Source organism: Mauremys reevesii, linkage group 4 (genome assembly GCF_016161935.1).
Source record: "Mauremys reevesii isolate NIE-2019 linkage group 4, ASM1616193v1, whole genome shotgun sequence".
Lineage (NCBI taxonomy): Eukaryota > Metazoa > Chordata > Testudines > Geoemydidae > Mauremys > Mauremys reevesii.
The window spans coordinates 106,359,913-106,385,739 of record NC_052626.1 but is presented as its reverse complement, the minus strand read 5'-3'; the positions used below and the strand labels follow the sequence as shown (position 1 = coordinate 106,385,739).

General features: G+C 43.8%; 1 protein-coding gene across 10 annotated transcripts in view; it reads left to right on the top strand.

Moving 5' to 3' along the window:
* The window catches only part of SLC22A18 (solute carrier family 22 member 18), a 140,124-nt gene that overhangs the window by 20,004 nt on the left and 94,293 nt on the right, over positions 1 to 25,827 (top strand). For 4 of the 10 annotated variants that reach the window (XM_039536185.1, XM_039536184.1, XM_039536182.1 and 1 more), the window contains exons 4-5: positions 19,974 to 20,071; positions 22,339 to 22,484. In XM_039536185.1, coding sequence (XP_039392119.1) covers positions 19,974 to 20,071; positions 22,339 to 22,484 — 244 coding nt within the window. Of the gene's footprint in view, positions 1 to 13,036; positions 13,121 to 14,830; positions 14,890 to 15,800; positions 16,026 to 19,973; positions 20,072 to 22,338; positions 22,485 to 25,827 lie in introns of those variants that run through there. The other 6 variants (XM_039536176.1, XM_039536175.1, XM_039536179.1 and 3 more) reach the window with 4 other exon arrangements.

Below are 25,827 nucleotides of genomic sequence, written 5' to 3'. Positions count from 1 at the left end.
AGCAAACCACAACAAGGGGCTTCATACAGCCCAGATCATTTACAATTCTCTTATAAATGATCATAATGGTTTAAATGCTATTTAAATGATAAACAGCTTTTGCATTCCAGACATTGCTACAATTCCAGAGAGGGGCTGTATAATATTAGTCCAATGAAATATTTGTATATTGAAGGAAAATTTTTTAGGTTTTATTTTAATTACAGATCAGCTTTAGTCACAAAATACATACATCTTACACTTCTTTAGACTTCGATCATAAAAACTGGGCTTTCAGTATGTTGTGTGTGTATTCCAGACCCCATGGCTTCAACCAGCATCTAGTTGAGATTGGGGTATGGATGAGAGTGAACTGGCTGAAGCTCAACCCAGCAAGACTGAGGGGCTGGGGAAAGCAGCCAGAGGAGATAGCAGAGGAAATATCAGTCCCATTGATTGAAAGAGTACCTTAGTTACTAGTGGTTGTAGTTTATTGGGGATTTTAGACCCCCCCCCCATCCCAGCTGCTGTTTGACTATATTTAGCAGTAACTTGGTCAGCTTTTTGCCACCAGTGACTAGCTACGAGGCTGCAACATTCCCTTTCAAATGAGGACTTTGCCACTGTTATCCGTGCTTTTGTTAACTCTCGATTAGACTACGACAATGTGGTCTACAAGGGGCTATGCCTTGAAACCATTCGGACACCAAAAGTGGTGCAGACCACAGTGGGTCGTTTATTGAATGAGTCATTTTACTGAGAGCATTTGAGACCAGTGCTCCAGGATCTGCACTGACCTCCCATCAGACTCCTGGTGGAGTTTATGATCTATAAAGCCCTAAATGGCCTTCGATCAACCTACCTGAGACTGTACATGCAAATGCTTCTGTATGACACTACACACATGAGTAGACCCATGTTAATTTACACACATACATAAACATGTACAGGATCAGGACTATAAACAGAAGAGAGAAAAGTTAAATACAGTAGAGACCAACACATTTAAATCTGGAGTAAGAAAATGAATTAACCCCATTTCACACCAGAGCAAATGAGAGCAATATCTGGCATAGTATGCAAAACAGAAACACTGAGCTAATTATTTTGTTGGCATCTAATTAAAGCTACCTAGTCCTCCTATTAAAAGATACATACATCTTAGATTCAAACCCCTTTTAAAGCTAATTCAGTAGTTTCATCTTGTACTACTTGTTTGTGTGATTTATTTTGTTTGTTTCTCTCTGCAAAACAATGTTACATGGAATATATAAGGCTTGTCAGGACACAAACACATCAATGGCTATCCACAGCAGCTAATGAAGTTCCCTGGTGTCACGACCCTTCATGCCACTCCCTCTTTAACTTCAGCAGCTGAGCGAGTGAGATTGCCTCCATGCAATAGTCTTCTCACTTAAAAATCTTTGTGCACAGGCATTCATGCATCATAGAAAGAAAGTCCAGTGGCAATCGGCATGTGTGGTGAAGTGACTGGTGTAGATGAACACTGACTCAAATTCACAAACCTATATGCAGATGACCTGGGACTCTGGTCATTCATCTTGACTCCCAGATAGCAAGGATATTCAGCAAACCCCAAGTGATTGATCAGCCATTTTTCAGAACAGCACAATTCACCTAGAAAAGAAATGGGCTAGAAAAGGTGGCCAAAATATTGCCATCCCAACTATAATCTGGCCAATTTACCTTGCTGTTAGATCATTCACACAAGTTGTCTTGCTAAGAAAAATGAGTCTTATTGTGGTGACATGGAACATATGGACCCTAGGGGACACAGATAACACATCGAGACCTGCAAGATGTACAGCATTAATTGCAAGGGAATGTGCAAGGTACAGAACCAATATAGCTGCCTCCAGCAAAACCAGACTTGCACATGAAGGCTCCATAAAGGAACTAGGAGGTGGCTATAACTGCCTTTTGGAAAGGGAAACCAGCATAGGAAAACAAGATTTACGGCAGTGGTTTAGCTATTGGAAACAGCCTCCTGAATCACTGAAAGACTTATCTGTGGGCAAAATGAATACCTAATGTCTCTGCGAATTCCCATTGGAAAATTACAGTTTGTGACAGTTCTTATGCTTCAATCACAAACAGGATGGAAGAAACAAAGAATAGTTCTGTTCTGACTGGATGACATAATCAAATCTATACCCAGTGAAGACAAGCTCATACTTCTGGCAGACTTTAACAGCAGAATTGGAAAAGACCATGAGGTGTGGAGTGGTGTAATAATGACCAATGGAATTGGAAGAATGACCAGCAATGGTCTCCTTCTACTCCAGCAAACTACCAACCCAAGCTTCGGGCAAACCAACAAATATAAAATCTCTTGGATGTATCCAAGATCCAGCATAGTCACTTGATTGACTCTGTCATTATACAGCAAAGGGACCTCCGGGACATGAAGATCACAAAAGCAATGTGAGGGGCAAACTGTTGGACTGATCACAGATGATCAGAGCCATTTTTAATTTACATGCTGTTGCCCCTTAGTGAAACAGTGCTGAACACATTACATTAAAATTGAATATAGTAAAGCTGAGGCATCCATTTCTTCAATAAAACTGGAGGGAAAACAGCATTACATCATCACCCAGTAACATACTCAAAAAGTGGAATATATTCACATCAGCCACCCTTCAAGCCTCAGTAGAAATGCTAGGCAAAAATCAAAGATAGCACCAGGGCTAGTTTGATGAAAACGACGATGAAATAAAAAAAGATTCTCAAGGAAAAGAATGACGTGTATGTCTTGGGAAAATGACAAAGAATCAACATCAAAAATAAATCCAACTACCTGCAAGCACAGGCTCAGAGATGGCTTTGTGTCCTACAGGATAATTGGTGGGTAACGAAAGCAGAAGAAATACAGCATCACACTGCTAACAATACAAAGATGTTTTATGATTCCCTGTAGGCTGTTTATGGTCAATCAAAATTGGGACAAGCTCCATTGAAGAGTTCGAGTGCATCTAAATCAATGAAAAGAGAGGCACCACTGAAAGCACTTTACTGAGCTACTCAACCACTCCTCTATTGTCAGCCCACAGGTGCTAGACGAGGAACCGACCCAGCACCCCATATGAAGAAATCAGCCAATTATCACCGAGGAAGTGCAAAAAGCTATCAAACAAATTGTCAGGTAAATTTCAGCACACCAGCTGAAATCTTTAAACTTTCAAGTCCCAAAACTCTCAGTTATCTACATGAAATATTTAAGGACATCTGAGAAGCCAAGGAAATTCCACAGGACTTCAAAGATGCAATCATAGTTAAAATAAAGGCAACAAATCTGACCGTGGTACCTACGAGGGTATCTCCCTGTTATCTATAGGTGGTAAAATCTTTGCCTATATTTTGCTCAGTTGGTTTGTCAAAATGGTATCAGAGCAATTTGTACCAGAAATCCAGTGTGGATTTAGATCAGGTCAGAGCCACGCAAATGATTTTTATTGTGAGACAGATTCAGGAAAAATGTATTGAACGAAACATGGACCTGTATCCTGTCTTTGTTAGTCTAAAAAACAATAAGTTTAGCATTGTGCTAAGAAATGGCCTCTGGAAAATTCTTGAAAAGTTAGGCTGCCCCACCAAATTTGATAACATCATATGTTAATTCCACAAAGATATGACTGGTAAAGTACTCTCAGATGGTGCCCTTGTTTTACCCCATTAGGTATGAGAAATGGTTTAACAAGGCTGTGGACTGGCACTGGCTCTTTTTGGTCTCTTCTTTGCAGCTATTTTGAATTATGCAATGGACAACCTTCTAAAAGGCATCTACATAAGGTACAGAACTGATGGAAAACTCTTCAGTCTCCAAAGGCTTATTGCACAGACAAAAGTTTTTGAGGAACTCATATGAAAAACCCTTTTTGCAGATGATTGTGGTCATAGTGAAAGTGACCTACAGCTTGTCTTTGACAGATTCTCAGAGACAACTAAACAGTTTGGACTCTCACCATCAGCCTGGAAAAAAACTGTGAAGCCCTTTTCCAACCAGGTCCATCAAACTTTACTACGGAGCCAAACATCACCATTGATGGTATAGAAGAACTAAAGAGCATCCATCACTTAGCATATCTTGGCAGTACCATCTAAAGTGATATTTCTCTGACCCTGGCTCAAGAAATATCAAATTGAATACAAGAAGTAAGTCAGCCTTTGGAAGCCTCCACCATAGGATACTCAACCAGCACACCATCAACAGGTAACAAAAGATCATGTACTATGCAGCAGTGATAACATCCTTTTCATACGTGGACGGTTTACCATAGCCACATTAAGCAACTTGAAATTTTTCACATGCATTGTCACTGCTCTGTTCTAAAGGTCCACTGGCAAGACAAAATCTCACAAATTAACAAAACCAGCCAGCATCGAGGCAATAATCTTCAAAGATCAACTTAGACGGACAAGTCATGTTATCAGAATGGGTGATAGATTCCTGAAAAAAGTTGTCTATAACGAGTTGAAAATCAGAAAGCACTAGGGGATGGTCAACAAAAACAAATCAGACACCACAAGCCAAATCGCATCTATTGCAGCATAAATATTGATAACTTTGAAGACACAGCCAAGGACAGGCCGGAATGGAGAGCAACCATCAGTAAAGGCTGGAAACACTTTGAGGACAACAAACACAAAGAACTGATTGGAAAAAGGACCAAGCACCATCCCAAGTCTTCAGTGGGAGCCTGCACATTCCTATGTGACATCTGTTCACAATCTTGCTCTTCACAGATTGAACTATATACAACCACATGAGAACACACATGATGCCATGATATCATTGTTGAATATGACAACAGCCATGCTTGGTGATTTTTGTTTCTCGCTGCAGTTGAGATTGTACCAAATGTCATTATTGAAAATGGGTTCCAAAGTATTTTGTTGTTGCAAAGATACATCAGGCCAAGCACAGGTCTCATATACGCCAATGCAACACTAGGGCCAGAAGCCCTGCCACATTTCCTCCTGCTGGGTTCCTTACCTAGCAAGTTGTCCCATTGATTATAATTGAACTATGCACAGAGTAAGTTATAAGTAAGGGTATCAGAATCTGGCCCTAGTGAAGTCTTGCTGAAGCCAATGAGGTCACACTGATGTAAAGCAGATTGATATTTATTCTGTGTGATCCAATTCATGGCTGGCATAACCCTGTTCAATTAAAGAATGAATTCAGGCCATTTATACTGTTCCAAATAATTTATGCAAATTCTGGGACAACTGTCATGATCTCTTGACCCTTAAGTATATCAAGATGCCAATTTTAAGCATGCAAAAATGGTATATTTCAACTGCATTTATTCAGAAGATTACTAGAAAGGAAGGATGGTCTTTTGGTTAGGCTTTGGACTGGGACTTGGAAGAAGATCTGAGTTCACTTCCCAGCTGAGCTACAGACTTCATGTGTGAGCTTGGGCAAGTCACAAAATCCTTAGTTCCCCATCTGTAAAATGAGGGTGACAGTCCTTCGTTTCTCCCACCCTTTGTTCTTGTCTAGATTGTAAACTCTTTGGGCCGGGGACTCTCTCTCATGATGTGTTTTGTTCAGCCCCCAATGGAGCCCCAGTCTCAGATTGGGTTTTGGGGCTCTCCCATTAAAACGTTAATAATAATCAGTCATAGCTGAGACACAATGTGATTTGCAGTTTAATATGCAATGTAACAAAGGACTTACCAAAAGAATGAACCATAGTCGTTTCCATTTTACAAAAAATGTGCAAGGCAGAGTAAGCACACCAGTATTGTATAAGAACAAATTATAAATAATTGCTCTTTGCAATTGAATACCCACATAGAAAGAGCCAAAAGAAATCTGCAGCCACTGGGAGTCTGATTTAATTGCCGATTTGGACTGTCTCTGTAGTTTTTTATGAAAATCCCTAAAGCCTGTGTTTTTTTGTAAACTAAACATGGCTTTTCTGCTGGCCATGTGAGTTCTTTTTCCATTCATTAGTGAGCTGCTTTTTTTTTTTAACACAATTAGACAAAGGAATAAATCAGTCAACAAACAAGGGACATAATTCTGGCAATATCTAACCATATACCCTCTTGTTTGCTCAACTATATAAATCTTTCACCAGATTACAAATGAGACCATTTCAGTCAAAGATGGGGGCACTAATTTAAAGTGTTGAGTAACAAGAGCTCACTCTCACAGCATTCTTGGATGCTTGTTAGGAGAAAGTTTTTTGATGAGGAAGCTGTCTCTACTATGTCCCCAGAGAGAAATGCAGAGGACCATTTCCTTTCTGCTGCTATTCTTAGGATGTGTATCAGACCAGGCAAGAGCTCATGGCTTTGAAGGACCCCAGGGTTAAATACCTCCTTTTAGTAGTTAACATCATTACAGCAGTTTAGCATACACATTGAGTTTTGTTTTGGGATCTTTCTCCCTCTTGTCCCTTCCTGGATGCTATCACAAGGGATTTAAGGAGGCAGAATCTTGAGGATAAGTAACAATATAATTGTCTTCATTAAATCTTTTTACATCTAAACTGTAGATTTGACAGTGTTTAAGCAACATACTAATATAATAGGTTTCAGAGTAGCAGCCATGTTAGTCTGTATCGGCAAAAAGAACAGGAGTACAAGTACTCCTGTTCTTTTTACTAATATAATAGTTCCTTGATTATTGGTCCTTGCTCTATTTTGAGGTCTTAAATGGTGCAGGGACAGGACAGCCAGAAGGGAAAACAGCTTTTAAGCTGTTTTCACATTCCATGTATTCCCTGTATTTAGTGGTCCATCAGCCTTTTTTCTGGCCCTCTGCAGAGAGGGGTGGATTTCACCCAACCTGCTCAGCGATGCTAGAGATAAGGTTGAATAGTTCCTATACATGTTAAATTGAAAAAGGAACCTTAAACTACTTAATAAAAATTGCTATCTACTGCTGAACAGTGGAGACTGTTTACAGATTCTTCACAATTAATTTATTTAAGAATCTAAAGAAACCCCCCCCCCCCCCGACCTTTTTTAAACTAACATTTGATTTCCAAGCAGTAGCTTTGCTGTGGACAGATTCCCATACCCCCAATACACTCTTATAGAAAGCCTTGATTCTCACAACCAGAGACTTCAGTGGGAAATTCTGCCTGAATAATAAAAAGAGTCATTAAGCTGTGAAAACTCTTGTTTTGAAGATGTGCTCTGCTTTCCCACTCTGTGTGTTCTTCCAGCAATTGCCAGGTAAACAAACATCAGGGAGGTGGCATTAGATAGAGAAGTCATTCATCAACACTGTAAAATGCATCTTAGATCACTTTAATCAGTGAATACAATGAGGGATGGCAGTCAGCACAATCAGCATAGTATTCACAACAGATTTGTCTCCTGTCTTTTCCTTCCCTCCACCTTCACCACCTCAACCCATCGCACCCTCTGTAGTGTATCTGGTCTGTACTAAGAAGTCCTTTTCCATTTGCTCTAGCAGTCGATTTATTCCTGCTTTTTAAATGAATGAGTTTTCATTTTTTTAGGGCTGTTGATTAATCGCAGTTAACTCACGAGATTAACTCAAAAAATTAATTGCAATTTAAAAAGTTAATCACACAATTAATCACATGGTTAATAATAGTATAAATACCACTTATTTAAATATTTTTGGATGTTTTCTACATTTTCAAATATATTGATTTCAATTACAACACAGAATACAAAGTGTACAGTGCTAACTTTATATTTTTATTACAAATTTTTGCACTGTAAAAATGATAAACAAAATAAATAGTATTTTTCAATTCACCTCATACAAGTACTGTAGTGCAGTCTCTATTGTGAAAGTGTAACTTGTAAGTGTAACAAATGTAGATTTTTTTTGTTACATAACTGCACTCAAAGACAAAACAATGAAAAACTTTAGCGCCTACAAGTCCACTCAGTCGTATTTCTTGTTCAGCCAATCGCTAAGACAAATAAGTTTGTTTACTTTCATGGGAGATAATGCTGCCTGCTTCTTATTTACAATGTTACCTGAAAGTGAGAACAGGTGTTTGCATGGCACTTTTGTAGCAAGTGTTGCAAGGTATTTAGCCAGATATGATAAACATTCGTATGCCCCTTCGTGCTTCAGCCACCATTCCGGAGAACATGCTTCCGTGCTTGGGGCAGCAGGTTTGTAGACATTTTGGTGGTGCCCAAAATGCCCAGAGCCCGCCCCCCCAAATTCCACCCCCCACCTGCCTAAGGCTCTGGGAAGGAGTTTGGGTTGGGGGAGGAGGTCTTGGGTGCAGGCCCTGGGCTGGGGCAGGGGATTGGGGTGCAGGATGGGTGAGAGGTTGGGCTCTGGGAGGGAGTTTTGGTGGGGGAGGGGATCTGGAGTGCAGGCTCTGGGAGGGAGTTTGGTGCGGGAAGGGGTGCAGGCTCTGGGAGGGAGTTTGTGGGTTGGAGTGGGGTGGGGGTGCGGGCTTTTGGAGGGGGTGGAGGGCTGCGGCACTTACCTGGGGCTCCTAGGCAGGGTGGGCCGGAGGGCCTCTGTGCTGCTGCCCCCGAAGCTTCCCATTGGCCACAGGGACGCTGGGGGCAGGACACAGACCCATCCCACCCAGGAGCCAGCAGACACGTGGAGCGAGTAGGCAGGAAGCCTCTCAGCTCCCTTGCACTGCTGGTGGTGAGTGGGGGGCCCAGGCTGTTTTAAATGGCCCAGGGGACACAGGGGTGGGGGGAAGCGCCCGGGGGCGGAAGGCAGGGCCGAGGGAGAGACCGGGCCTCAGACAGTGCTGGAGCCAGGCCCGTGGTGTCTGGGCACTATGGGCCCATAGAACTCGCCGCCCATGTCCATGCTGATGATGTTTGTCCCCTGCTCTGTTTTACCCGCATTCTGCCATATATTGCATGTTATAGCAGTCTCGGATGATGACCCAGCACATGTTTGATTTACAAACACTGTCACTGCAGATTTGACAAAATGCAAAGAAGGTACCAATGTGAGATTTCTAAAAATAGCTACAGCACTCGACTCAAGGTTTAAGAATCTGAAGTTCTGTCCAAAATCTGAGAGGGACGAGGTGTGGAGCATGCTTTCAGAGGTCTTAAAAGAGCCTCACTCAGATGCGGAAACTATAGAACTTGAACCACCAAAAAAGAAAATCAACCTTCTGCTAGTGGCATCTGACTCAGATGATGAAAGTGAACATGCATCGGTCTGCTCTGCTTTGGATCGTTATCGAGCAGAACCCATCATCAGCATGGATGCATGCTGGAGGATTCTCTGCAGCTTAAGGTCTTCAAACCACAATTTGAGGACTTCAATAACTCAGACATAGGTTAGGGGTTTGTTATAGAAGTGGATGGGTGAGATTGTGTGGCCTGCGTTGTGCAGGAGGTCAGACTAGATGATCATAATGGTCCCTTCTGACCTTAAAGTCTATGAGTCTATGTCCTCTGGAATGGGGTTTGAAGCATGACGGGACATATGAATCTTTAGCACATCTGGCACGTAAATATCTTGCAACACCGGTTACAACAGTGCCATGTGAATGTCTGTTCTCACTTTCAGGTGACGTAAACAAGAAGCAGGCAGCATTATCTCCTACAAATATAACCAAACTTGTTTGTCTGAGTGATTGGCTGAAGTAGGACTGAGTGGACTTTAAGGTGACCAGACAGCAAGTGTGAAAAATCGGGATGGGGGTGGAGGGTAATAGGAGCTATAAGAAAAAGACCCAAAAATCGGGACTGTCCCTATAAAATCAGGACATCTGGTCACCCTAGTGGACTTGTAGGTAGTAAAGTTTTACATTGTTTTATTTTTTAATGCAATTATTTTTGTACATAATTTGACATTTGTAAATGGTATTCTATTATTGTTTAACAGTGCGATTAATCATGCGATTAATTTTTTTAATCGCATGATTAATCACGATTCATTTTTTGTAATTACTTGATAGCCCTAATTTTTTTTTAAGTGTGACAGATTAGTTATCACATGCTATCAACAATTATCTAGTCTACTAACTCTAGCAAAGTGCTTTCAGATAAAACTGTTATGCTACTTCAATGCCAATTCTTCACTAATGTTACTACTACCAAGGATCAAAGAGTTAATTAACAAGATTTCCATTTTAAAGTGTCATTGGCTTCGGTGGAAGTTTACAGCTAGGTAACCAAGAGTAGAATTTGGCCCAATGGTACATCTGAGTCTGCAAGTTTCAGCCAAACATATTTTTCTCAAACTGCTGTTGGCTCTCAACTACGTTGAGGAACCAAATTCACCACTGGCATAAGTGTGTGCCAGGCTACTTGGACTTCAGTGGAATGGGGCTTTCTGATGCCAATGGTGAAGTTTGCCCTTTGCCCATAAGTTCCACCAAAAAGTAGCAGTTCCAGGGTCAGGATTACAGCCATATAGAGAATGGGAAGAGAGATACTGAGGCTTTTTTGTCTCTGTCTTTTAAATGATTTAATTTAATCTCCCTCACTCACTCCATCTTTTTCAATTAATACAATTAGTTCTTTGATGATTGAATATTGTCATGTGCAAGGAAGTCTGGGTTAAATATAACAGAGGTTCTGCTGATTTGAGCTATATACTGGATCTAGTTAGCATGCACAATAGATGACCACTGGTTTTGGATGGTGCATACCCATCATTCCAGACTTGGTAAGAAGAATTTTGCCCTGGAAACAAGTTAGTAATCATGCAGTGTGGCCCATTAGCAGGGCATCTGATTTCAAAGGGGTAGCATTTTAAAAATAGGATGTAACATATAGGAAGCTGGAAATGTTAAGGTAGATAGGTTAATGAAACCTCAATCTTGCAAACACTTACTGACTTCAATAGGGCTATTCGCAGGAAAGCATGTGTGTGTTTGCATTATCAGGGCGAAAAGCTTCACCACCAAAAATTCAGGTGAAAAAACAATTTCTCTTGTACTTAGTTAACTGTACTCCATGAAATTTCCTTGTGCAATTTGTGTTAACTCGAATGATTAACGCTGTTGGAACAAACTACCAAGGGAAGTGGTGGATTCTCCATCCTTTTTTTTTTGTATGGCCTGTGTTATAACAGGGTGTCGGTCAGACTAGATAAATCATAATGGTCCCTTCTGGCCTTAAGATCTATGAGAATGGGTCATCTCTGACCATGTTGAAGAAAGAGGAACCTTTTCTCCACAGTCAGCACCTACTATGGCTTCTTTAGTTCTGCAGAGTCTTCTTATAACAATGTTAATAATATTGCAGCCTTTCCCAAGCCACTTTTTTGCCACCAGGGTGCTAGGAGCACTGTCTGATAATTCAGGATAACTAGATTATGGAAGTACTGTCAGGGAATATAACAAAACCCACCCACATGAGACAAAAGTGGTGTGAGGTGCTACTGAAGAAAAAAGGAATGGAAGGAAAATGGCTTGCAAGACCATGTATGTGTCTCTGTATGCATGTTCATGCTCATAATAAAACCCAGAGCTGGTTGAAAATGTTTGAATTAGTTTGGGGGGGGTTGTGGGTTTTTGTTTGTTGTTATTTCCTGTTGAAAAATGACCTAGTTCTAAAAAATAAGAATTGCGATGAAAAAATTCAGGCCCAAATACGTGGGTTTTTTTTGTTTGTTTAATGTTTATGAACCTCCATGTACCCCAACTCCCTGCCCTAAGCCCCCTGCCTGCACCTCACACACCTCTTGCACCCCAACTCCCTGCCCTGAGCCCCCTGTTGCACCCCACATCCCTCCTGTACCCCAACCCCCTGCCCTGAGCCCCCTCATACACCCCACACACCTCCTCCGCCTCAATCCCTTGCCTTGAGCCCCTTCGTGCACAGGGCACTCCCTCCCGCACCCCCAACCTTTATGATGTTCGCTTTAAAAAAAAAATTCCCTGGGTGCACACCCTAATGAAATGTGCTGTGCACGCCTATGCTCTCAACCCCATATCTCTACCCCAAGATCTGCTCCCTCCTTTCCCCACTCATCTTTCCTCCTGTTTTCAGCAAAAACTGATTTTGCTGTTGCACTTCAGGAGAAGCTGGGTGTGCTTGTTTAACTGGCAAGGTGGTCAGGGCCTTCTCCATTAAGGAACTGTAGGATTGTTATCTCTGCCATCTCCCTATTTGTAATGTACTCCCTGGGTGAAGTGTTCCATCTACTGACAAAATGTTCTAGGAAAGATGGCTGTAATAGTGTTAGATATGGAGGCTCAGGGCAGGATGCTCCCTTCCCTTGTAAAGCTACTGGAAAGAGAGCACAAACCATCTAGTCACGTGTCCTTGTGGGGCTGGAGGCTTCCCATTTGTAAAGTGGGAATGATCGCAATGAGCTGCATTATCTGGAGATCTGTGGAAGATATCAGCGAAGATCCTATGGAACAGAGGCCAGTCTGATACCTCTCAAAAAGCTGAACCCTGCTGAGCACATCCACACTGCCTCCTAGTGGAGGTGTGAAATCATACTGATAAGCAGTAGCTTTTGATGAATTTTGCATTGTAACTTACTCTGACTTCAAAGAAGAACATGCCAGACAAAGCAGCTGCTTCTCAACTCATTGGCTTATCCAAAATTAGCAGTTTTGAATATTGAAAATCTGGGCCTCAGAGCTTAACTTTAGGCCGTGTACCCTTTTTAGAGTTTTGTCCCTTCGGTACGTTGATCCACAGGCTAGACATGAAAACTGGCCTCTCATCTCAGTTCCTTTCTTAGTGCCAGTAAACATCAGGTCCAGCCAAAGTGCACTTAGGGACACTGCATAGAGACTCCTTTTCGCAGTGCAGTATGGAGCACTGGGAGAAGTAGTGCGGTGTGTGACTAAATTCCTTTGGGAGCCTTTACATAGGCTGTTTTCAGCTCCAATTTAAACATGCTGATCGATCAACTCACTGAAGATTTTTAAGTGCAGGTCAGCACTCTGTAAGCATTAAGTAATTACATGTTCGTTGTCAGGACTGGATTTCTGATTGTCTCAAAATCTCTAAGACAGAGTTTTGTTGTTAATTTTACTCTTATATTGAGTGTTATAATTTGTTCACAGTCCCCTGTCCCATCATACACCCAACCAGGAAGTTTTGTTTTACACTGTTTGCTGCTCTCTCCCAGGAAATTCAGCAGCTGAAGAACCCATTCTTTCATGCTTACATGAGTTGAATGTTTAGCACCAATCTTCCACAAAACCATCAGCCTGTAAGTAAATTCATCCTCTTTAGTGACAAATGTGACCCTGGTTTTATAGGGGTTTGATTTGACTTGAGCACGGCATTTACAATATCAGAGTCAAATCAAATCAGAGTCAAATCAATAACCATGTGTCTTCTCTGTGTGGCTTTCAGCTCTTCATGCTGCAGCTCATTTGGCAAAATATGGTGTTGCTCTGAACTCTCTGACTATGGTAGCACCTCCCTGTGTAACATGAAACCTCCACGCATCCCCTTTATTTATTTGTATTGTGGCAGTGCCGGCTAAGACCCCGTCATGGGCCAGGGCCCAATTGTGCGGGGGTCTGTACAAATACAGAACAAAAAGATGGTCCCTGCTCAAGAATGTTTACAATCTGCCTCCCCCACAGAGTTACAAGGACCATGACAATGTCTATGGAATCATAGACCATCAGGGTTGGAAGGGACCGCAGGAGGTCACTAATCCAACCCCCTGCTCAAAGTAGGACCAATTCCAAAACAGATTTTTGCCCCAGATCTTTGTTTAGCAGGCCACTGCTTGAACCACTGAGCTATCTCTCAACCCTGCAAACACACACAGGTCATTTTACAGATGTGCCATTGTCACTGTTTATCATGAGTCTTGCAAAATTTGGTATTTTTCTTAGAGCCTCAGCTCCTGGAGTCAGGTGAATTAGGTCAATTTCCAGCCTTTATTGCAGAAAAAAGCTACAAAGTGTGACCCTACAGGTTCAGAAATCAGCAGGTAAATAAAGAGAGGCCAAAATCGTATTGTTTTTTAAATTGCATGATTTTTTTTAAAGCCAATCTTCTGGGCTTTTGGAGACCTGACTCGTGAATTTTAAACACTCGGGGTTGGCAATCCGGGACTGGTTTCACTGACTTCAGTGTAGTGAAGTCACATGTGAGTGTTTGCAGGTTGTGTGCTTGTGCAGCTCCTACCACAGTGGGGACCTGGCTTGATGCACGATCACTGGCTGAAGTTCTGTGGTCTGTGTTCTGTAGAAGGTCAGACTAGACCAGTGTTTCTTAAACTTTTGAAAATTTGAACCACCGTCAGGAAAATGAAACAATCACCTGCCTTGCAATCCCCTCATGTGGTGTTAGTCCTCATCTCAGATGTGACTTCCACCTTGTCCCTTCAGCCAGTCCTTTATGCCCCACTGGGGGCTGCACCCTGCAGTAAGGCTGAACTAGTAGATCATAGTGATCCCTTCTGGCCTTAAAATTTATGAATGGATCCCAAATCTGGGCCTCTGGACCCCATGGAAATATAAATATTAAATAATAACAAGCACACATGGCATAGGCCAATCTACTAACTGCAATAAATGGGCCCAGCCATGACTATGTCAGTAAAACAGCACCAGCAGCTGATCACCCATTTGAAACCTTAAAAGCATGCAGTAAATGCACTTTCTCATTGGAGTCAAAGTTCTGAGTTGTTGGCTCGGTGTCTTCTCTAAGGATCACAGGTTTGCCCTTTACATTCCCTTTTAGAGCCATAGGGTCCGGTTCTGCTTTAGGTGTAGCTGCAGGTTACCTTCGATATCTATGAGTGAGAGAGCAGGGGTTGGCCCAGTGTCTGCACAGATCCATTAAAAGTAGCACAAAGACTCAAGGCTTGAATATGATTCCACATCATGTTTCATTTCCCCCTTTTTAAAATCAGTACTAATCATGTTTATTTTGGCTTGCCATTTTTTGTTTTTTGAAGAGCCAGCCCGAGAAGCCAAAACAGTTGGTTGAAAAAAAGCAGTGACTCAACATACCAGGGTGGGCAAACTTTTTGGCCTGAGGGCCACATCTGCATGGGGAAATTGCATGCAGGTCCATGAATGTAGGGCTGGGGCAGAGGGTTGAGGTGCGGGAGGGAGTGTGGGGTGTGGGAGGGGGTGTGGGGTGCAGGAAGGGGCTCAGGGCAAGGGGTTGGGGCAGAGGAGGGGTGTGGGGCGTACAAAGGGGCTCAGGGCAGGGGGTTGGGGTGCAGGAGGGGTTTGGGGTATGGACTCCGGCCTGGCGCCGCTTACCTGGAGCGGCTCCAGGGTGACAGCGGCGCACAGTGGGGCCAGGGCAGGTTCCCTGCCTGCCTGTCCTGGCCCCGCACCACTCCCGGAAGTGGCCGGCACCATGTCCCTGCGGCCCCTGCGGGAGGGAGGGCAGAGGGCTCCGTGCACTGTCCTCGCCTGTGGGTACCTTCCCCTAGAGCTCCCATTGGCAATCCCGTGGGCCCGATCCAAAGCCTGATGGGCCAGATTCGGCCCATGGGCTGTAGTTTGCCCACCCCTGCAACATACCCGTAAGGTGCTGATGCAGTAAAAATTACAAAGTGAGAGATTGTTGTGCTCCATAATTTTAGCCCTTTGGTACTGAGTACAACAGCAGCTCTGCTGGGATTCTAAAGATGGCCTTCTTCTTTAACACTACGACAGTTCTGTTTAATCCAATGGTTAAATCTAGAGCAAGAAACATGAATGAGATTTCTTGTCATTAAAGTGATCCACTCTAATGCCTGGATCAAAGATAACGCAAAAGATCTCCATTTGTAAAACTGAAATAAAAAAATAATACTCAGCAAAACACAGTGACTCAGCAGCTTTCATGCACTTAAGCCTCAAATTGCAAATGTGACTTTTGCACCTTGCATGTAAATGAGCTCCTGTTCCTAGCTGGAAGTTCCCTTTCAGGTTACATTTCAGCCTGGGCAGTGTGTTATAAGCCATTCCCCGGCCAACATGAATGAAGGGGCCAGCTCTGGAGGAGAGAAACAGGAGCTGAAATTCAAGAGAGCGATCTTGCAGGACCAGAACAAGCCAGAAAATATGATCCAAAGGCAACAGGTGATCCGGCTCACCTATTTGATTACAGCCATGGACCTGACCTGCTTGTTCATGCAGATTGGGATCATTCCAGTGAGTACCATTTGAGTCTGCTTTAATAGAACAGACCACTTTCTTTCAACACAGACTATTCAGTTTTTCAGCAACATTAGAGGCGACTTTCTACCAGGAAAGAGGGGAGAAAGTCAGATGTAAGTGAATGTAGTGGCCTTTCACATGGCACTCTATGTACTTGGGGTGAATAGATGCACATAAGTAATGACAGGCAGACGGTACTTAATTTGTGCCAGAGCTTGCCAGGCTGAGCCCTGGTACCTCTAGGCTTGGCAATTCATATCCCCAGGACCTTTCGGCTTGCCGCGTCAATTATGAAATTGCTTGAGCCCTGGCACCTCTTTCATTACCAATTAAGCACGGTAGACAGATGACTATTATTTATATTGCAGTAGTGCCTAGAGGCCTCCATCAGACGTGTGCTGCGTTGTGCTGGGCCCTGTGCAAACACAAAGTGCAGTCCCTGCCCCAAAGAGTTTATGATCTGAAACACAAGCTGTAGTAGGTAGGTGAACTAACATGCAGGCTCGGGGAGGGAGCATAGTGTAACAATAATAGACTATCTTAGCACAGACTGCTTTGTGCACAGTATGTCTGTGTAATAAGCCAATCAGGAGCCTGTAATCACAACGTGCCACTTGTCTAGTGGTTCTCGGGTGTCAGCTTTCTATAGACACCATGCAAGAGGTGAGTTTTAAGGAGGGATTTGAAGGTCAATACAATAGTGGCTTTGCAGATTTTGGCAGGGCACTCTCCCCACCTATAAGAGGCTACGTGGTAGAGAGACCAAAAGCGTTTGTGGAAGATTGCAACTGGCCCTGTTGTCCAAGTAGAGGTGGGGATTGAGGTTGCATTAAGATAATAGGACGGATTAGTTATGGCAGGGCTGAATTGTGAAGGTGTCTGCGTGGAAGGCCAAGACATTTGTGTTGGATGCAGTGGAGGAGGGGGAGTCAAGGGCGTGTCTCAAAAGTGGTGTTGGTGTGATCAGAACAGTCAAGAAGACGATCTCTGTAGCAGCATTTTCAGAGGGCACAGAGTTGCAGGTGTCAAAGCCAGACTGGAGGATGCTGCAGTAATCTAGTTGCAGGTCATTTTAAAGGGATATTATCAAGTAAAAATGTAGTTTCCACTCCACTCACAGCTCTGAGGTCTTCCTCTTATTTTTCTTGTCCTCATTTTTCTTCTCTCGCCTGCTATGAGAGCTCTCTCCCATCTCCACGTCTCCAGAGACAATCCACTCTGTGCCCCTCTTTCATAAACCAATCCACCAGTGGCTGCGCTGTGGCATGGTCTCTTAGTGCTTGTCTGTGGGCGACTGATGTAATCATGCTGGGCTCTGAGAGAAGTAAAACTAACTTTCCGTACAGAAGAAATGCTGACTATTCACCAAGCTGTCTCCAATACAAAGAGTAAACCCACAGAAATCTCTGCGCTAGATATATTATTTGCTTTACTCGTTCAGTGGCAGTATTCTCAAATACTGGCTGTAATAAATAGTGAGTAAAACTATCCAGAAAATAAAATGTCTTGCATTTATATTGTCCCTCTAAATACCCAAGGATGGTGAACTAACATTGGAGTATTAAGTGTTGGCTGGCTACAAGAAGTGTATAGGCTGGGCTACAAGAAGGAAGCTGCTTGCGGTAGTTTGTGTGAGTTTCTACATATGGACGTTTTTAGGCAAATGAATTTTATCCAGTGCACAGTATCAGGTGTTCCAGGGTACTCCATATGGCAATGCAAGGTGGCGCTCTCATTTACAAAATGTGCTTGGTGTATTTAGTGCTGGTGAAAGTGTCAGATTTACAGTGCTGGCGACTCTGTGCACAGGGGGTATTAAGTGCTTTGGAAGCTTCAGAATGTTATGTTCACATTAAACATTACAAAGCAAAAGCCTGAGTCTGAAGCATCTGTCCTTTGGGCACACGGTTTTTTAGGGTGCTTCCAGCTTTGGGATGTGGAGGGGACTGGGAGTACAGGTGCCATTTTGTTTAATGCAGCTTGCTTGATTAAACAGGGTGGCATGATGACATGATCCACAAAATCCTCCTGTGTGGTGCTTAGAGTGATGTGCACGTCATATCCAAAGGCAAACGAGGGGTAAAGTTAAATTAGCTGAGTGGTTAAGAACTTCCTTGTCTGCCTCAAAATGCCAATGTAAAAACAGAGAGACTAGGTGGGTGAGGTAATATTTTTTTATTGGATCAACATCTCTTGGTGAGAGAGACAAGCTTTCCAGCTACACAGAGCTCTTAGGTCTGGGAAAGATACTCAGAGTGTCACAGCTAAATACAAGCTGAACAGATTGTTTAGCATAAGTAGTTAACACATATTTCAAGGAACAGCTCAAGGTGAAGTGGCCTGTTAACACCCCTGTAGTCATGGGAGTTAATGTGTTACAGATCGTCATTATTGGGGCATGTAGTGCGCTGGGTGCACCTTATTTATAGCTTTTTACAATAACGTGGGTGAAACCAGGCAATCACTATGCTCTCAATGAACTCGCACTGAAAAATGATAAAAGACAAAAACACCATATCCCCCATGGGGGGGAACATCCTCTTTCTCAAAGGGAGGAACCTTGCACAACACCGGGAGCTTAAATAAATATCTCTGTGCTAGACACTAATAATCATGATCTTAATATAGGCACTGGATTTATGGCTTATTACAACAACTGATCCCTTCTCCCTTTTTGTCCTATGACTATAGGGATGTTAACCGGCCACTTCACCTTGAATGACCCATTAAAATATGTGCTAGCTACTTATGCTAAACTATCTGTTAGATCCTGTTTCTGAGGGCATGGCTACACTTGCAGATGTAGACTGCTGGGAGTTAAACCAGCCTTCGGAGAGCGCAGCAGGGAAAACGCTGCGGAGTGTTTACAGACTCAGCTGGAAGCACGCTGGCATGGCCACATTAGCAGCTCTTGCAACGCCACAAAGAGCAGTGCATTGTGGTAGCTATCCCAGCGTTCAAGTGGCTGCAACATGCTTTTCAAATGCGGAGGGTGGGGTGGAGTGTGACAGGGAGTGTGTTGCGTGTATGTGGGGGGAGAGAGAGTGGGTTTTTGGGGTGCTGAGTGTGTCAGCATGCTGTCTTTTAAGTTCAGACCCCCCTCACCTCCGCCTCTCTCTCTCGCATTCACAGCAAGCAATATTCCACACCAATGGCTTGCTTTATCCCAGAGTAGATACGCATGCTGGCTGTCAGAAACGGAGCTTTGAATGCGGATATCTGCATTCCTATGGCCGATTCCAAAACAATGACAAGAGTGGCCACTTGATTTAAGGGGATTATGGGACGTTTCCAGAGGCTGATCAAAGCACAGTAATGCAACACCTCATTCACACTGATGCTGGGGCGTTTCAGCCGGGGCACAACAAGCATTATGCTTCTCGTGGAGGTGGATTACCAGGAGCACTCCAGCTGCAGAGTCCAGGCGCTCTAAGTGCCTTGCCAGTGTGGACGGGTCGGGAGTTAAGGTGCCTGGAGCTGCTTTAATGCACTCTAACTTGCAAGTGTAGCTATGCCCTGAGTACCTTTCCCAGACCTGAAGAGCTCGGTGTAGCTCGAAAGCTTCTCTCTCTCCCCAACAGAAGTTGGTCCAATAAAGATATCACCTCACCCACCTTATCTCTCTAATATCCTGGGACCGACACAGCTACAACAACACTGCATGCAATAGTGTAAAAATAGAGAGCTATGTCCACTGCTGATGTAAATTGGTGACTTCAGTAGAGCCCTGTTGACGTAGGCTGGCTGATGAACCGGGCCAGAGACTTTTGATTATCAAATAATCTTTATATTCCTCATGTTATATTGTATCTATGGGCAAGCACTGTTGCTTTATTTTGCACGGAAGCACATGATCACTTATTACTGTAGTAGTCCTGTACTTATTAAGCTCTTTAACATTCAGAAATGTAACATACTTCACTTTTTCTTCACTTTATTTAGTACTTGGCGAAGAGCCTGGGATTGGATTCAGTTGGATTTGGCTACCTCCAGACAACCTTTGGCGTTCTACAACTTCTGGGAGGTCCTATTTTTGGAAGGTAAATAAGAACCATTCTTGTGAACCTTCCATTCCCAGGGAAGATCAGAGTTATTTATTTTTTTAAATAAATCTACTTTATTCTTAGTTCTGAATCTTGAGAAATATTTTAAGAAGCCATCTGGATTTACTAAACAGGCTACAGAGAAATAAATATTAATTAAAAATATTGTAACAAATAAATGGCTTTTGTATTAGTTACTTCTCTAAATTTGATTATTTGGACCCAGACAGTGTGCTTAGCCAAAACATTTTGACCCTGCAGAGCTTGCAATCTAATGCCTTAGTCCTGCAAATCAAGCAAAGGAGTAACTTTATGAACATGAGCAGGACTGGGAAACCCAGAAGATGAGTGTAACTTGGCTTTTTCTGTTTTGCTTTTTGTTATTACCTAGTGCTACTAAGAAATAGTTCTAGTGGAAATCATAGAATTTCTGTGCCTGATTCGAATCTTATTTACACAGGCATTGCACTATGTCACAGCAAATGACTTTAGTGCAGTTGCTCCCGATTTGCACTGGTGTCAGTGTGATCAGAATCAGAAGGACTCTATATTTACAGTTCAAACAGCCCTAGCAAAAGGAAGGCGGGGGGAGACTTGAGGATCTGCCTGTGCTTCTGCCTCTGAGCAGTTGCAGGAAATTGCTGATATGGGATACATACTCCAGCTCCAAACAGAAGAGGAGATGGCCTTGGAAAACCTAATAGAGATGAGATAGCAGATAATCGATTATCCCTGTTCAGAGATGCACAAAAGGAGAGGTAGAGTAGTCCAGTGGGTCGGGCACTGGACTGGGATGCAGGAGACTTGGGTTACATTCCTGTCTCTGCCACTTCCCAGTGACCTTGGGAAGATTGCTTTTCGGTCCATCTGTTTGCAGTGCCAGCTCTCCAAGGCAGGGGCTATCTTTTGATTAGCACAGTAGGGCTAACAGGTGCTAACAGGATAGAAATAATTATTATTAATAATAATAGTCAGTTTCCCTACCAATACAGCCCAGAAATGAATTCCTTCTTGTCTACAAATCTGAGGTGGTGTAAGTGGCATAATTCAAGTGATTTTTTTTTCCCTATAAATGTACCGAGCTGGAGGAAACTAATTTTGATCTGGATCTGTGAGAAGTGGGTCTTACTTCTGAAGCTCTGTTCTTTCTCTGTGGGTGGAATACCTACTGATGGCAATGGGAGATGCATGCAGGGATGACAGGAACAGAATATAGAAGTCTAATAAGGATCTGATCCTAATTAGACTTCTATAACTGGTGTAAATCAAAGTAGCTGGGCTGAAAGCAAAATTTGCTATGCAAATCTGAGATTGAAACTTTCCCCAGGGTGGTACCGTGAGAACTGTTCATCTCAATGTCAAAGTAGATATGTATAAAGGGGAATGCCATATGTTAGTTAAAATGCAAAAATGAGGAAATAGAGATTCACAACAAATCCACTAACCACATTTTTGCAGACCTCAGAGTATGAGAATGAGTCAGTTTTCCTTGTAACTGGATGACTTTGCTTAAACTAACGTGAAGTTGCAAGCACTGAAGCTGCTAAATTTTTTTCTTTAAAAAAACTCCAGATCATCTCATGAACTGGTCTCCTGGGATTACAAACAGCAAAAGCCCAAATTTACTGAGGGCTTGTCAACACACCCAAATTGCACTGGTTTAATGTAAATCAGTTTAAAATCATTCCTTAGAGAAATTGATGTCTTTTTTTTTTTAGGCCAAGCCATACTCTATTCTCTGCTTCCTTAGTTTAACATAACTAATTTTTATGCCACATCACAATTGTTGATAACCATAGTAGAAAACCCAAACAAAATGAATATTAATAGAACCCTTTAAACAGCCTAGCAGTGCCTAGCTTGTGGTGACTTTTATGTCTAGTCACGAATAACTGTTTCTACAGCACTCTCAGGATTTGTCTAGACCAGGATTTAAAGATGTGTGGTTAGATTTAAAACATTTTAACCAACATATTTGAAAAATGCTAGCACAGAATTTTAGAATGCATTAGGTACTATGTTAGCTGGAAGGGCTTAACACCACAATGCTAAATCCCAGTCCAGACAAAGCTTCAGACTTCGCACAGGGCCACATTTTCAAGTGCGCAGTACCCACAATTGGGGCCAGGTTTTCAAAAGTGAAAAATCTGATCAATGTTGTGGGGTGGGATGGATGACAGCATAGCATTGCCAGCCTGGATGTATTGTATTTACAATTGCTAAAACAGTTCCATTTCTAAAATGATGCGTAATTTATATGCTAGGTTTGCTGACCAGTGTGGCACCCGAGCTGCGTTAATTCTTTCATATCTCTCTGGATCTGCCTTCTTTCTGCTACTGTCCGTCTCCACCAGCATCCCACTTCTCTTCCTGTCCAGAATTCCATCCGTGTTTATGCATGGGCTACCAGGTAATGTCATGAGAAGATGACCCAAATATTGGGGTCAGTATTTTCCAATCCGTTTATAGGGCCTGACCCTGCAATTCTTCCTCACACGAGGAGGTTAAAGTCGGTAGGACTAATAAGTGTTGCAGAATCAGTCTCTAAGTAGTTGGGTTTTAAGGACATGAGGCGCTGTGTTTAATGGTTAGAGGAGGTGGTTGGGATGCAGGACAACTAAATTCTATTCCCAGCTTTGCCACTGATTTGCTGTGTGAGCTAGAGCAAGTCACTTATGTGATCGGGTGCCTGGGATAGACCACACTGAGAATGCCACACTCAGGGCAGACTGCAAGAAATAGGGCAGACAATCCCCACCCCACAAATGGTGGTTTATTCTATAATTGGATTCACCAAGCCAGTAACAAAAGAGCTTCTGCAGTACCAGACTGGTTAACCAGAAGACAAACACAGTTCCCTTTCCAGCCCATGGCTCTCATCCAGACAACCCAGCCTAATATAGTGAGAGGTTACTGAAAACCAATTTCACCATGTGTGAGGTTCTTACGCATCCCAAAGGATCAGACACGTATCCCCAGGTCATTCTGAATCTCAGATCTTACCCAAATATCACATTGTCGGTAAACTAACTAAAGATTCATTCATAAAAGAAGAGAGTTATAAATGGTTAATAGATCCCATACATACAAATGATTGCAAAGTCCTGATATCAGGTTTGTAGCAGTGATGGAATAGGCTGCTGGTTTGTAAAGTCTCTCTGGTAACGTCCAAAAGATTGGAAGGTCCTCAGACCATAGTTCAAGATGCTCCTTTTAGTTGTAAATCCACAGTCCGGAGAATTAGATCAGGAAAGAGGCACAATGGAGGTCTCTCGGAGGTCTTTTATATCCTTTGCCATGTGCATGGAAATTTATTGTCCCAAACAAAGCCCACAGCTCAGGTTCATAGAAAGTTACTGGCCCAAGATGGAGTCCAGGGTCACATGTCCTTACATGCTTTGCTGACTCACAGGCAGGGGCGGCTCTAGAGCCCAGCGGGGCAAGCAGCCGCCTGGGGCGGCCCTTTCCCAGCGGGGCGGCAGGCTGGGCCGGTGGACCTGCCGCAGTCATGCCTGCGGGAGGTCCACCGGAGCCCGGGGACGACCGGACCTGCCGCAGGCATGACTGCGGATGGTTCGCTGGTCCCGCGGCTCAGCTGGACCTCCCGCAGGCATGACTGCGGCAGCTCAACCGGAGCCGCCAGACCAGCGTACCGCCCGCAGCTGCGGGAGGTCCAGCTGAGCCGCGCGACCAGCGGACCCTCCGCAGTCATGCCCGCGGCAGGTCCGCTGCTCCCGCGGCTCGGGGGCGCCTCCCGGGCATCATTGCTTGGGGCGGCCAAATTTGTAGAGCCGCCCCTGCTCACAGGGGCAGCCATTGCCCATATTCTTTCTGAGGCATCCACTTGGAAAGGCTTACTGGGCGGGATGAATTTCTTCAGTGGCCCTTGTGAGCTGAGTGTCTTTAATGGGCCATCAACACATAGGTGTCTAGTCCTGATGCAAATCTATTTGGAGGGTGTCACCTAGGAACAACACACATGTTGGAGATAGCCAGTAGTCTTTAGATACAAAGATGATACATGCCTATAAACAGGATAATCGTACTTAGCAAATCATAACTTTTTCCTTAACCCCATAGTTTGTGCAAGTTTTCTTGCAATTATATAACAGTGGCAACAACAATGATACAAATGGTCCTCTTTCATTTACACAGCATCGCAGCTTAGTCTCTCTGTGCTTCAGTTTTCCCGTTTGTAAATGGCAGATGACAATGCTGACCTCCTGGCCTCACCACACCGCACCGCACCATGGTGTTGTGAAGCTTAATTTGTTCACGGCTGTGAAGGGTCCTGAGGCCCTCATATGAAAGGTGCTATAGAAGTGCAAAGCGTAGTTGATCATTTTTACTTGGGCTTGAAAAGTTTCACTGATATCCACTTGCTTGAGCACTAAGCTACTTTACTATGCCCTTCAAAGCCATGGATCTTCATTCCCCCCAATGAACCAATTCACCCCCATCAATGAACGCCTTTACAGGGCACATTTCCTTGTGCAGCCGCCATTTCCACTGCTTTCCTGAATGTGCATAAAGCTCTCAGCTTCCCAGCATTTTCAGCCAGCTGGGCCCTATTCTTTTAGAGTCTCCCCCCACCCCCACAATTTTTAAGGAGCAGCGGCTCACAGGCTATTTTGCTTCCTGCCTACCACTAATTCTGTTAAAAGCATAGCTCCTCCAGCCCACACCCTCTCAGAAAAAGAACTAGATGCCTGAGCATCTCTGCTCCCTCCCAGTCTTGCTGTTAAAGGAACAGCAGCACTTGAGCAGCTCTGTTCCTTTCTTCCCCCTCTACCCAAACAGGAGGTCAAAAGCTCCCTGGCCCCACTCATTGCAACTTGCAGTGAGTGAGTGGGTTTTTCCATGCCCTGATTTTATTACAGAGTTAGGAGCTGTGTCTGTTTAGCAGATCAGAATTCATTCCAATGGAATAAACTGTATCAATAAAATAAACTGCACATGTCCTTCACTGCAGTGCACTATTTCAAATTTCTCAGCTGCATTCACTCAAGTAAGAACTGTCCCAGAATAATTTTTTAGCAACATGCAGTCACACACAGCCTAGCAAATTGCACGTCAGCATTAGTGAGCACCTCAGACCTGGCAAGCTGCATTACAATGGCTTTCATTCGCACCATTCCATTCTTTTTTGCTCCAGCTGTTTGTGTCCAGTAAAAACTACCAGGCCAGATGCTCAGCTGGTGTAAATCTGTCTTGCTGATGGAGTATCACTAGTTTAGGTAACGAAGCCGCACTGTGTAAATGTGGATTACACATAGCTGTTCTTCACCCCGTTAGCAGTTGGTCCACATAAGAGGTTCTGAGTCTTCTTCTCCTGACTACTGGGCTGAACCCACAAAGGGTTTTAAGAGCTTAAGGGTATGTTTACACTGCAGTTAAAAACCCACAGCTGGCCCGTTTCAGCTGACTCGGGCTGCGGGGCTATTTAATTGCAGGGTAGATGTCCAGGTTCAGGCTGGATTCTGGGCTCTAGGACCTTGCGTTGTGAGAAGGTTCCAAAGCTTGGGCTCTGAGCAGGGGCGGCTCCAGGCCCCAGCACGCCAAGCACGTGCTTGGGGAGGCAAGCCACGGGGGGTGCTCTGCCGGTCGCCGGGAGGGCGGCAGGCAGCTCCGGTGGACCTCCCGCAGACGTGCCTGCAGGAGGTCCACTGGAGCCGCGGGACCATCGGACCCTCTACAGGCACGTCTGCGGGAGGTCCACCGGAGCCGCGGGACTGGCGACCGGCAGAGCGCCC